This window comes from Phalacrocorax aristotelis, chromosome 2, assembly GCF_949628215.1.
Source record: "Phalacrocorax aristotelis chromosome 2, bGulAri2.1, whole genome shotgun sequence".
Taxonomy (NCBI): domain Eukaryota; kingdom Metazoa; phylum Chordata; class Aves; order Suliformes; family Phalacrocoracidae; genus Phalacrocorax; species Phalacrocorax aristotelis.
Window position 1 is genome coordinate 7,396,506 of NC_134277.1, and position 14,268 is coordinate 7,410,773.

At 39.2% G+C, this 14,268-nt stretch overlaps 1 protein-coding gene across 2 annotated transcripts in view; it reads right to left on the reverse strand.

Annotated features, from left to right (window-relative positions):
• The window catches only part of XYLB (xylulokinase), a 106,158-nt gene that overhangs the window by 60,441 nt on the left and 31,449 nt on the right, over positions 1 to 14,268 (reverse strand). For both annotated transcript variants that reach the window (XM_075082271.1, XM_075082270.1), the window contains exons 8-13: positions 12,918 to 12,990; positions 7,459 to 7,577; positions 6,196 to 6,277; positions 5,151 to 5,191; positions 4,626 to 4,741; positions 2,096 to 2,211 (exon numbers count right to left, since the gene is read on the reverse strand). In XM_075082271.1, coding sequence (XP_074938372.1) covers positions 2,096 to 2,211; positions 4,626 to 4,741; positions 5,151 to 5,191; positions 6,196 to 6,277; positions 7,459 to 7,577; positions 12,918 to 12,990 — 547 coding nt within the window. The remainder of the gene's footprint in view (positions 1 to 2,095; positions 2,212 to 4,625; positions 4,742 to 5,150; positions 5,192 to 6,195; positions 6,278 to 7,458; positions 7,578 to 12,917; positions 12,991 to 14,268) is intronic.

Below are 14,268 nucleotides of genomic sequence, written 5' to 3' on the forward strand. Positions count from 1 at the left end.
CCAAACAATATAATAAACAAGCCTACAGAAGAGCACGCATCCACCAGAACACATGCATGTAATATAGATAATATATAAATACATCTCAAGAAAGTTTCAGTAGGGCATATGCAAGGGTGAAAGAAAAAAAAATTTAAAAATTATAAGTTAGTGAGAAGAGCACAGGAATACGGGAACACTGCATGCACTGGATTAGATTTCATGAGCTTATTGGGGAACATCAGATATTTTAAGTCATGAGACAGAGCTGGTCTCTGAAGAGTTTTTATGAGATCTGAAGTAATGCAGTAACGCTTTGTAGACAGCTAGACAAAAAGTGTGAAAAATATTTGTGTTGATGGCAAGAAGGGTTGGTCAGAAAAGATATTCAAGAAAGGAGACAAAAAAAAAAAAAGAAAATGAGGACAGAAAAACTGAACAGAACAGCTAAGAAACTAAGGAGAGGTTCTAAGGTTCAGATCTCTGGAACAAGAGTATGCTGTCCTAGCAGCCCTAGGAATATTAGCCAAAACCCAAAAATGGTACTGGGCCTTAGCACACAGAGGCTTTTTGGTTAAACATTCTGAAAACCTGCCAGTAAGCAACACTGCGGGTTACAGATCTGCAGGCCCAAAATTTCTATTCTATAGCCCAAAATTTCCTTTCTGACCCTGTTGCCACATTGAGTCTGGCAGATGAGGTCTTCAAGTAATCTTGTTTTACCAGCCTTCCCAGGTACCTCCCAGATGCACCAGGACCCTCATCTGTTCACCGCTCTCCATTCTCTATTTGCCACCCCTGTTCCTCCCATTCTCCCAGCCTCACTCTAGCAGCTGCCTCTGCCCATCGCCAAACCTCCATAGCCTCCAGGGGCACCTTCTCACACAAAAGGAAACAGAAGAAACAAGTTATACAAGGGAGGGTGCTTAATCAGTCATTTCTTTGCTCTGCTTCCCTCGGGAACTCAGATAACTAATATTGCTGTACTTTAACATGTATACTATAACTTCAAGTAACCCAGAGGTTGTCTGAGCATGCAGGTTACTGAGGGTGGCTTCCACAAAAAATCCATTTTTGCAGGGGACTGAGATATCCAGGTGAATATGCCATAATACAAATTTTAGAACTTTTAGGCAGTGTCCTGGTACGTCCCTGAAATCAGTAGAAGTATTTTCATCAACTTCCACTGTTTTTAATCTGTCTAAAGGGGCTGACTTCTGGTTTTGGAATAACTTCTTCTCGTTTGCTGAAACACCTGAGTTGATCTGTCTTCTAGTGAAAGGAGATTCCCGGTCATTTTAAGACTCCACAGAGACTGGATTTGTCAAACATAACAGAGCTTCTAAAAATGAAATCAGTGCTAACCTCACAGTGTCAAGAAACTGTATCTTAAATTCACATTCCTAAGGAATGAAGTCTTCTTTAGCTTAAATATCTACATTTAAAAACTTTGCTACCTACAGGTTTTCTATATCAATTTTAATCGTATCAATTCAGATCTAGTATGATTGCAATGATTTCAAATCCACCTCTGTAAAGGTTAATTCTTCATCTTCCTTACACATATGCTCACCTTTGAGTAACTTTTTTCAGAACTATATACACCACCAGTGAAATTTTAAACTGTAGGTAAGAAAATAACTTAAAACTTCAAATACATGGGTTTGCTAATATTTTTAAAGTATTCCCATCATACTTTTTTTATTTCGTTCACTTAGCATAACGTGGGAGAAACAAGAATGGAATAACACTGTGACAGACATTGGGGAAAATGCAGGAAATCTAGGCACCATTTGATATTACTGCTTTGTTTACATGCACTGAACAAGATTCTAGAGTCATGGCTAGAGATCAAAGTCATTGAAGGTTGAGAAAGAAGTAGTATGAAGTTACTTGATCCATTAGGTTTTGAGTCTCCAACAAAAATAAACTTTAATGAAAGCCTCCTTCAGAAATTACTAGTTTTAAACATTCTACAGTGAAGATGCTACTAACACCCTCGCAATGACCAAAAGAGTTAACAGTTCTTGGCCTTTATCATGACCCAAGTAAAAACCCCCACAAAACCACATATCTAAGCAAACCCTGGAAATCCCAGCCCTGCTAAGGCTCATACCCAAGTTTCCATTGTTTCCAGCAACAGTAGATGATAAAGCTTTGGCGAATTCATCCCAGGAGCCTGAAGCACAGTCATCTCTGATCCTCTCCCTCATCAGAGAGCCATTCTTAAAACTGAAACACACAAACATACCCTATGCATTGTCCAAAACATTTGGCTCCAGATTTTTAGAACAATTTGTTTTACTCAATGGTGAAGTTTATTGCATCAGCTGAATACAGCTGGGCAAGCTAAAAGAGACAATCATTTCTGTATTATGGAAAGAGATGGAAGGAGAAAACCAGATAAGAGAGAAAACAAATATTACAGGATGTGTTGAGGAACACAGTGCAGAGATGCTGGTACACACCTCTCCAAAGAGTGGGCTTAGACCCAGTCTGGCAGGCCATGCTAAACCCAGGTTACCTCCAAACAGCTAAGACATCTCCTCAGAGCTCCATGCACAGGAGTTGCAGCCCAGTGCCTGACATACTATGGTCTCCTGGAGCTCAAGGCATTGGAGAACACATGGCACTGATGGAGCAGCAGCAGGAGCTCTGATTCTGCTGGAGCTGCGTTTCCACACTGTGCCAGCACTCCCATAAAGGGCTTCACCAAGTCTGGTGGCACCCCGCAGCCAAGATGAATACCTATGTTTGGACTATGCACAGATGAACCTAGTAACTGCTTTAGAGAGAGATGCTCTGTGCTGTGGCTGCAGAGGTAACTCTGCTATGCATTGTCAGAAGTACTCTGACACAGCGCTAAAAAAATCACTCTGACATCACTCTGCAAGGAGGAGCAAGAGTGTTTCTACACTGCATTTATGATTTCAGGAGCATGGTGCCAGTATGGAACCAGCTTGGGTCCAACAAGACTTATGAGGTCTAGCTCTGTGCCAGGATCTGGCAAAGGAAAGCACCACAGCTGCATCTGCATGGTTCTGGTCCAGAGCCAGTAAACCATGCTGTAAAACATCAATCTATTCAGTGTTTATGGTCTTTGCACCCTTTTTGCAGTCACCTCCTTTGCTTCCTCTGTGAATATAACACACTTGCAAAATACTGCAGCACTGGACTTAGACCCAGAGGAAAGCAGTTTGAATACTCTCCAGCACAGAGTTATCAGAGCAACTCAGCAGGAAAGGCGCAGAAATATCCAGAAAGAGGGCAAGGAAATTATTGAACTTGCTCAGTAGCAGCAGCTGAAGTTACTCGAGTTTTCTGTACAAATACTCTGCCTGGTAGCTCAGGCACTCTTTTCCTAGGCACTGTTTTCCACTCTTAACCCAGGTAAGTCCCCTATTAATTCCATTATTTTATAAAAAAGGAAGCATTGCTGCAAAAGGGGCAGTATCAGGGTAGAAATGGTTAGGCAGGGAGAACAGGAACTCCTTATATCTGCACAGCTGCAGAAATATCTTGTGTTCTGAAAGGCAGGTTTGGCCTTCTGCACATGTTAAGCTGCAGTAAAAGAATGGCAATACAACAGTTATTTAGAAAAATGCCTCTGCCTATATAGGAAAAATGCCCTTTCTATTACAAACAAATTGTTTATACAGCTTTTACACAGCAGAAGTGGGAAAAATACTGGGGGAAAGAGAAACTTGAATGCAAAACTTCAAAAAACAACCAACTGCTGAGAAATCATACTATGAAACTCAGTAACTTGCACTTGACATCGTGCTTTTGAACTCAGCTTCACAAGCACTGTTCCCACTGTCATCTACAGCATCCTATTGCTGTACAGGTAAGACTCAACATTACAGTTAAAGGGTGGATTTGAGCTTTGCTGAAGTTCTGAGTTACAAGCGTCTACAATCCAGGGGATTTAGTCACAAGATTTATCTGCATATTAGCTGTAAATATTTGCCTAAGCACGATGACCTGTTTGGGAAGTTTCTGCCCTGAATACAGTGACTCAGTGAAGGACAACGTAGCTTCAGGCCATCTTTCCACCTACTTGGCTGGCAAGGGGCCAAACAATAACCGGAATCACAGCGTCCAAAAGCTACCATGAGGATCATTCTCTCAGCTGGGGTTCTTGAGATCTCAGTATTTTCCACATGCGCAGCCTAATGTGTCCCTGAACAGCACTGATTATACTCCTCTATGAAAACGGAATCTTCACCTGCCCATTATGTCCCCTCTGGACCACTAGAAGAGCACAGAAGTTACACAGCCTGGTCAGGCTTCTGATACTTCACATTATTATATTTCAGAAGATTGTTATTCCTGTACATTAAATGTATTACCTTAGATTCATAGTGAACTGCCTCTATGTATGCATAAAAATAATTTCAGCTTTTTATTGCCATGAGAATTTATCCTCCACAAATCTGCAGTTTCAGTGACTCCAGGAATAGGAGTCACTGAACAATAGGAATGCTATAACGTTGATGCAAATGTTTCAGCAGTAGATTGCCATATACCGTACAGAATGCTGAATGTTCTATTCATTATCATTTTGCAAAAGAAATAAAAAACACTAACACAGAGAAAGAAATATGTTATTGATCCCAGATGTACAAAAAAATAAATGACATTACCATAAAAGTGCCATATATGTTTGAGAATCAACAGGATTGCATAGGATATGACCTTCTAAAGCAGGCGTTGGCTCTTGGATCCACAGAAACAATGTGTCACTTGTGCCAAGGCTAATCTGGAGGGGAAAAAAAAAAGAATAATTGAAGCGTTATCACAATGTGCATGGAAAGCAATACAGAAATTAAATTAAAACCATTTGTTATTACCACTAATTGTTTTTAAATTACACATTAAGTCAATTGGATTCGTGTTGCAGCTAGCTCTGACTTCGGTTGTCACGCCTTTGAAATACATACTAGATGGAGACTGAGGTTTTAATGTCTGGAGCATTAGTTAAAAATAGTCACAAGAGTTTACTTAAAATCTTTCAGGCAAATTGATAGAAATAAAATAACTGTGAATCCAATAAACAGAAAATCAACACCAGCAGATAAATATAACTGATAACCTACAGCTATTTTACGTTTCATATATTCCATTTATTTGGGGATACGGACATTTTTCAGGAGTATGTTTTGACTTACTGCAATATCTCCTTCTCGAAGTCTCATCCCTGCCAATGATGCTGAAAGCAAAGAGTCAGAACACCAGATAAAAAGTTACTTGTTTGATTCAATTACAGCGTGCTGCATGAGACATCATAATACATCGCATTCACCATCCCAAGGTACAATATAAATGCAAATATGCCATGGTGGCCTTGGCCTACGCACTGTAAAGGATGGGCAAAGCATTTGGGTGAGGGAGTGATTTTTAACAGAATCAAAATGCTCATGACAAAAGACTGCAGAACTGTGTGATTCTCTAACATTTTATGCATGCAAGTTCTAAATACAGTGCACCCTTACTTAACAACACACTTCAAGGGAGAAACACTCCCACTTACACATTTATTGGACTACGCTGGATTTAAATCTCTAGAAAAAACTTGGACTTTTGGGAAATGCAGAGTTTAACCATCTCCCAGAATATGGATGTAAAATATACCATTATGAAGCCTCCATCTTGATTCAAACCTGCATATGCCTTTGTAATAAGGGTAAGTATTTTATTTTCACAGTCTTGAGAACAGACAACTTTGCTTGATACTGAAACAGTCTCCAGGATTCCAAAAACTTACCCTAAATTAACTCCTTCCCTTATACTGAGATCTATCAGTCTGACAAAAGGAGATGTCTAGTCCTTCAAGAATGCCTATGAGGTCTACCCCCACCTTTTTCCTTGAAATGATACAACAGCAACTTTTAAATTCATATTTTCTAAGTTAAAATGTTAGCAGTAAGAATAGTTTCTTAGGGGCAGGCAAACCAAAACTGAAGTGATCAAGAAGCAAATGAAGTCACCTCTATTACTAGGCAAAATAGAATTCACTTGTTGTACCCAGCTTATCCAGGATGCCTATACCTCAGAAGAACCGGTGATGAAAGGCTGTTGGAAAAAGGTATTTACGCTGATAAACACGATATTCTTTCACTGTATAGGGAGCATCTGAGAATCAATGAGATTGACTTGGAATTTTAGTAGATACATAATCATCTCCACAGAATCTTACACATTTAATCATCTCACCTGGATTGTCTCCTGTAAATGCTACTATTTTACAGTCAGGGCTAAACCCATAACGCTGATTATAATATGAAGAAATTGGCCCCTAAGAAAAGAAAGAAAGAGAGAGGAAAAAGAGCTCACAAAATGGAAAGGAATCTTGCAGTGTATGACACAAGGTATTGTAACATAGGACTGAAAAACCCCAAAGCAGCTGCAATAATCATTTCTGTGTATTTAAGGTACGAATGAATATTTTAAAGATTTTGAACCAAATTTTTTTTGCTGTTGAGAACCTCACAGAAATACCCTCAGATCAGATTTTGAAATAGGTTAAGTAAATAGTAGCATTTCAGCTTTGGGTCTCTCTTCAGTTATTCACACCAAGTAACATAAACACATCCATCTATTTTGCACACATGAATATTAATACATAGAAATTAGAAATTCAATGCAAACATAAGCGGAAACACAACATTAATATCCATCACAACATCAAACACTGGAATATGACCCCTATTATTTTAAGGGTCAAGAACTGTATTCTTTTAAGCTGCATTTGATAGCCACAGATTAAAAGCATGTAAAAAATACAAGGGCATCTATAAGGATTTTTTAATATGTTCATTACAGAAGATCAGCACTGAATTCAGACGGATCAGGTGATGAGTATCTACACTCTCTTACATGTGCACCAACTAAAGCAATAGCTCTTTTTGTGCTGGGTGGTAAGACTAAATTCATTTACTCTAAGAGATGTGCAGCATGATTTGATTTCACTATTATGCTACATGAACTGAGGAGCTTTAAATATCCCAAATTATTCACAAAGATTACCTCATTAACTCTACAAACAGTTTAAAACAAGGCCGCTGTTAAGAAATGCAAATGTTGGGCTCTGTTTCTGCAGTAACAAATACTGTGCACAGTTCTGCAGTGACCAGGCGTTTGTGGGCACGAGGGGGGACCCTGAAGATTCTTATCATAGGAGTGTCTACCAAAACTCTTCTCATCATAGCCCAGGGCACGCAGGAATCCAATGATGATCCATGATGAAAGCTACGGCAGACATCAGCTACCAGTCAGTTTTCAAAGATGTCTGTTTCTGCTCTGGCATACACATTCACAACACACCTGGAAATATTAAATCAGGCAGTCTAGCTCTGAGGATAACTGTGCACGCATGTTTGCGCGCACACACAAATACGCTCCAAGAAAGTACTATTAGCAGAACTCTCAGCACAAAGCTCAGTTTGCTGCTTACAGCTCACCTAGACAGGCACATACCAGAACTGAATGGGATGGTACAGGGCATCCCAGTTTGTCCTCTAATCCAGGTGCACAAGCATCAAGGCAGGACCCTGACCATACCTTTTCCCAAATCTGCAGCAAGTTCATACCAGAACCTACAAGACAGACAAAAACAAGAGGCATGTATCATTGAACACAAGACAGTACCGTAGCAGAAAGTTCCACCGCATTACAGGCAACAGAAAATTTACGGATGCATATTTTACATTCAAGGAGAATGGTTACATCTCTTCTAAGCATAAAGGATACCCATGATTCAGTCTCTGGAGAGCTTTCACTTGTAAAGGTAGCAGAAAAGGCTTCTCTGATGCACAATGAACTAGACAATTCAGTTATTCCCAAATTAAGAGCAAAAAGAAGAACATGGATGCCTCCCCATCAGTTCCTCCCCAATCTTCCACCTTAGACAAAGACTTCATTACAGCAACTTAAGGTGATGAAGCAATGTCACTTGAAGGTGCATTGTGTCCATCTGAGACCTACCAACGACGGAATTCCCACCGGGTGATATGGCTTTACACGACTCCCACCTTTGAGTATCATATAAGCACCTAAATCCATACTGACTAATCCTTCCCCATATCAATGTTTCCCTCTTCAGAGATGACAAAATAAACGTTTAGAAGTTAAAAAAATAAAAAAAAGCAAGAGGTCAAATTTTCAACTGTACCCTTTAATTCTGAGGCTAGTTGGGAAAGCCCAGCTTTGAATACCAAAGTCATGATTTTCAGAAATGCTGAACAGCCCAGCTAAAATCCACATAATGTACTGAGCACGCCACATCCCTTGCTTATGTTTCTAAGAAGCCTTTAATTGCACATTTCATTAAACTTGAAAATCTGTATGTGTTTCTGGTCAGTACTGTTCAGGGGCACATTGGTCTTATTCTACATTAACATTTTCATTTCAAAGGCTGTTTAGACCATGACTTGTTTATCTCAGAAACACAGCCAAATTCGCAGCTGAGCACAGTGGAAAACCTGAAGTTTACTTAAATTCAATATATCTTTAAACTTTTAAAACACAAAGACAGTGAAGTTGACCTGACTTGCAGTATCTGTGGAATAAGACTATGCTTGCGATGCTGAGACACAGCAGAGGAGAAGGGATGCAATCCACATCTCAGCCAGCACATCACGAAGCTCCAGCAGCACTCGTTTTGAGGGGCACGCGCCTGCCAGACACTACTGCCGGTTACGTGTGCACTAATGAGCCCACCCTGTCTATTCCCAGCAGCGTTTTTTACATAGCCTTAACAATGAATTTTAAAATGCTTATAAATAAGGTATCTATCTGTGCAGTCTAATCCCAAGCACCATCAGCAAGGTCTGGACCTAGCACTTCACACAGTGTTATGAACAAAAAGTGTTGCGCATTCAAGCTGACACACTGCAATAACCCAAGCCAAACAGTAGGATATTTGGATTATATTTAATAACATATAAAATAGAATTAAATATATTAAATTTAATCAATCCCATTTCAGGTGAATTAAACACACTTAAATTATGCACTGGTTTATTTGGCCTATGATGCAACAGCAGGAATTTGACAGAGCATAAAGTGCAACCCACCTCCCACAGGCAAAGGGTGCATTTCCCTTTTCTGCTGTCAAATCTCTACCACCCACAGAAAAGGAAAGGCGGCAAGGTTTATTCTGGCTTCTGTCAGTTCTCAAATGAGACCACTCTTAAATCTAGCCATCCCCTCCTTCCAGGGGTAAACTGAGCCCAGCATCACTGTCTGCACGTCCCGCAGGCAGAGGGTGTGAGCACCTTCATGTCCCAAGCTCTCGGGCATAACAAAACTTTCTATGAGGAAATACATAATTCTATAAATTTTCCTGGAAAAGTCCCTAATTTAAAAAGCCAAGAACCCCTTAACTAAATTAAACTAACCAGTGAGTAACAGAAACATTTAATAAATATGAATTTTACCAGAGAAAGGTTAGTTGTTCTCTGCTTTTTTTTTAAAAAAAAAAAAAAATCATTCCCCCGCTCCCCCCGCAAGCCTAGAGAAACATCTAACTAGTATCCTCCAATGCAATTTTGCAAGATAAAAGGACAGCCTCCAATCTTTTCTGCAGAAACTAAGAAAAACTCTAACCTTTATAACTGAAAAGGTCCAAGTTTGTATTACACAGAAACAATACTTCAGTTTATAGACGGGTAGATATAGTTGCACAAAGACTTTCATATGCCCTCAGAAAAGAAAGATGAGCTAATTTACCCAGAAACTCACTTAAAAGATGTGAAACAAGTATTTTACAAGAACTATTAATCTGTTGGCCTGGATTCATCTTATCCAACTATGGATGTTTGCATGAGAATCTCTAGTCAGTAGAGATAAAAGCCAGAGCCGAAAGCTCCCTGGAACCGCTTCTCTTTCTCCTTTGATGATACAGGGAGTGAGGCACAGTGAGCTCCTCACTCAAGCACCTCCGGTCATGATCTACACTGCTAAGTTTAACATATCAAGTAAGTAATAATCTGAGAACTAAGGGGGAAAACCCCAAAAATCAAAGGCAGCCCTTTGACTTGTCACTCCAAATGGATACCCCATCAGCAATGAAGGTCAACAGCTGAGGCCACAGTCTGGTACGGACTGAGGAAACGGTCAGTACGTAGATGAATAGGATTCAGTATTTCACTGCAAGCTTCACCAACTTTTAACATAAAATGACCAGGAGCACAATCAGGACTTGCTAATATTTACTACATATACAAAAGTATATGTGCCTCAATTCTCGGGGGTGGGGGGGAACCAAAAAACTAACCAATTTCATTACAAAGACCAAACAATGGGGACTAACTGGTTTTATTAATCAACAAACTAAAGATCAATATCTGTATACATTTATAACCAGTTAAGTGCGTCTGTATTACAGCACTCTGGATTGCCTTTTCAGTGAGCTAAAATCATAAGCAGCGCAACTCTGCTGACACCACACAGGCTACGTTAGGAGTAAATTCAGCCCACCGTGCTTCCTTTTGAAACAGCCTCAGTTCAAAGCATCCTTGTTTGATAGAACAACAAAAACAAGTATGCTAAGCTATGATTTGCCTAAGGCTCTTAGAAAAGCATTTCAAAAGATAAAGCTTCTCTAGGTCAAGAGCTGAATAGCTGTTCTTTAAGGTGTCTTCTAAAAGAAACAATGCCTCAAGTGTTCGAGTTGTTTAGGTCCCAAATGTATCTTACTTTTAACATCTGCACAATATAAATGAAAATCATTCTTCATTCCACCAGAATGTAATTTGATTTTTTTAAAATCAATCACCCAGGGTGCTCAGCCATTCATGAGGAGTGATTTGAACCTTACGAGATTGGACCTTTAGAAAGAAAAAAAAGAAAAAACCTGAAACTGAATAGCACATTTCCTACAATAACCTGCAAATTTAAAGAGATAAGTTATTGTGCAGAGCTAAACAATTTGACAGGGTCTTTTAAAGACGATATGACCTGAAGTTAAACCTACAGAAATGAAGAATAGGTCTATTACCTGAACATTATTTTGAGAGATGCATTTTAAACTACAATATACAGGTGCAACGTAAAAGATCAAGTGAATTGCAAGAAATCGTAAATGACAAGAAAACAAGTTTTTCAGCTGGATACAAATAACTACTGCATACATTATAATTCTATTTTATTACTGGAATTAGAATTCTCTCTCATTACAGTAGCAGAAGAAAAGAACGAACAAGACAAAACAGAGCTTACAATGCCAAAAAATCTTCTGTCTTGTAAAGAGAACTACAACATCCTGCTTAGTTCTCTTATCTTTTTTCACACAAAGATTTAATAATCTTACATGCTATGAAGAGTAGATAACAATTACTCAAGTTCCGTAAATATCCAGAGGTGTAACAGCACAGGCTCTCCTAGAGATGTTTGAAAAATGCAATACATTTCCTAAGAAAATTTACCAATTATGCAATTTTTCATTTTCTTTAGCTTAAAATGTTTCAGTTTTCAAACACAGAAATTTTCATGTTCTGATGTTGAAGCAGCATGGATTTCCCCCACTTGCTTCCAAGTGGAAAAGGCAGAGATAACATTACCCAAAAAAAAAAACAAACCAAACCCTCAACCCCAAAACTAAGATTTTTTTTTAAATGCTTTTATTTTTAAACGTTGGAATCAACATTAACATTTCACTCTTACTGAAAATAAAAAGTCAACATATTTCTTTATCAGAAAAAGTACCCTGAAGAGCTCACCATCTCCCTTTGCAGTGCAGTACATGGAGCTAGCTCTGTGGGTTGCTGAGTGGCTGAAGTGCTTGGTATTTGGGCCTACTGAGGAGCAAAGTGCGAATCTCCAAAGAACTATTGTTGCCAATAATACACAAAAAAAAAAAATTTAGCTGTGAAAATACACGGCTAACAGACCAGGATCAGAAGATAGATGTAATAATCTCACAACTGCTGCAAAATAAGCATGGATTGTCTTGCAATTTTTAAGGTCTCAAGTATTACTGGGAGATCTGATATTGAATAAGTTGTCCACTAGCTAAAATTGAGGTGTCGTCCCTTCTCCTGTGAGCTTTGATGGTACAATGAAGGAGAAAAAATGAGCTGGTCTTAACACATAGGTGTCAACTATGGCTCTACAATGCAAAATTCCCTTAGAGAGCCTTGTTATCTAACCTTTCAGCTCTGAAATATATCTTCTCTTAGTTTCAGAGCAGGAATCAAAAATGCTATTTAGAAATAACAGCACAGCTCCCAGGAAAATGGTTTCCTTTGTAATTGCCATTTTAAATTGCCATTTAAAAGCTGGATAACTGAGATAACACACAACAGAAAAGAGAGACACTAGCCTTGTCACTTTTTTGTCTTTGTTATGATGAATAGAGAGATATGGAAGGTTAAATTTCTTTTTTTTAACTCAGTTTAGGATTTTTTTTTGCTTGGTTTATGCTTTTTTTCTCTCTCCGGTTCATTTTGAAAAGATATTTCTGTTGCAAAACCCACATTCTGTTTAGGTGGGGGGAAAAAAAAATCACAATAACATCTTGTTCACATCCTGTGCAACTCAGAGCTAAACCAGCAAAACTAAAGAACAAATACCAGAACTATGAAGTCTGGCTTAAAAATCCACAACTTTTTCACACTTTTAAACAGATATTTCCACATTCCTTTACACATCATAAAGTAATGAAAAAAAGGTAAAATTTCATTTAAAAGAATTTGCTGCGGATCCATTTTGTAGAGATGGGAATCATAGTATGATTGAGATAAATAAGCACAGCTGACAGCACTATCAAGAGTAGCAACAAACTGAAAGGAATAACTTAGCTTAAAATCTAATACACTTGTCATTAAAAACTGAAAATAAATAGCAGAAACCTCGTCCCCCTTTTATATAAGGTGGGGATGGAAAGGAAAATTTCCATGTTGAATTGTTGCTCCAAGAAAAGCTCACACACTTACCATCACTGTAATCGATGGGTGCATAAGCTCCTAGGAAAAGGGAAGCTGCAAAACTACTAACCAAAGAGATTCGCTGAAAGAAAAAGTGTGAGATAGTGAGTCCCATCAGTATTCACTTCAAAGAAAGTAAATAATTAAATAACTGGAAGCAGCAAATGTTAATAGATGCTTAGCGTTAGGCACAGAAAGCACACAAAAATACGCCTAGAAGGATTATTCAGTTCTATCTTGCTGCCTAAGTAACACTGGAGATATCAATCTAAAAGTAACCCCATGATAAAAGCTGTTAATAGCTTTGCATTCTAAACATGCAAAATACTCCCAGTATATTAGCATACCCTCTGTTATCATGAATTAATTCACAACTTCGGTGTATCACAGAACCTCATTTCAAGGAAATGCACTTACTAAGAAAAAAAATCAAAACACAACTCCCCCTTCCTGTTGACAACAGGGGAACTGCCCAGAAACCATGCACTGGGCAACCCAGAGCACAAGTCTGCAAGCTTTTTAGCAGCTCTGGTAAGGCTCTACTGGCACCTTTACGTGAACTCTTACCTTCCTCCCAGCTGAGACCCCAGACCTCCCAGGAATTACACCCACGAGCTGGTAATAATCAGCTTTGAACCGAACCACTACCCACAGCTCCGTCTCAGGGTATGCTCCATCAATGCATTAAATCCAGCTGTAGGGCTTCTAACAGCGGCCCAGAAATGCCCTGGCCACAATACACAATGCACTGATCCAACACAAACTTGCTTCCACTTCAAATCTGCTATACGGACTACCAGGTTAACCTGCTACCACCAAGCTTTCTGCAGGATCAGGTATCATCTGATCCCAAGAAGCTGGCATAAAAGCTCACAAATTCCTTATTGTGTGCTCTGACTAATTCAGAAGAAATATAAATGTCACCCAATAACTAAATCTCTATTGGCAGAGTGAGGCAGCAGGGACAGGTTTCTTATTAAAGATCACAAAACCACTGCTTCACACAGCATTCAAAGACGGACTATAACCAGGGCTCCACAAGGTGGTTGTAAGGGCCAGGAAACTTAATGATGCACTTGCTCTTCATGCATCTCTCCCCAAGAATATATCACATTGTGCTCAGACAATGAAGGCCTACCTTCTGCGGTGCCCCAACGGGCACTAGCTGCCTGAAATGGAAGGAAAAGGATGAAGTTAAACTGTGAATCAGCCAGTTTAGCAAGCTGACCTACAGAAGGAGAAATATCCACCTTCCACGCCACTGAGACTGCCAAGCTGCTACGTACTTCCCGAGTGCTCCCAAGAGCAACTCTGACATAGAGACATTTTGTGCTTGAACATATTTTGCATACCCTTTATT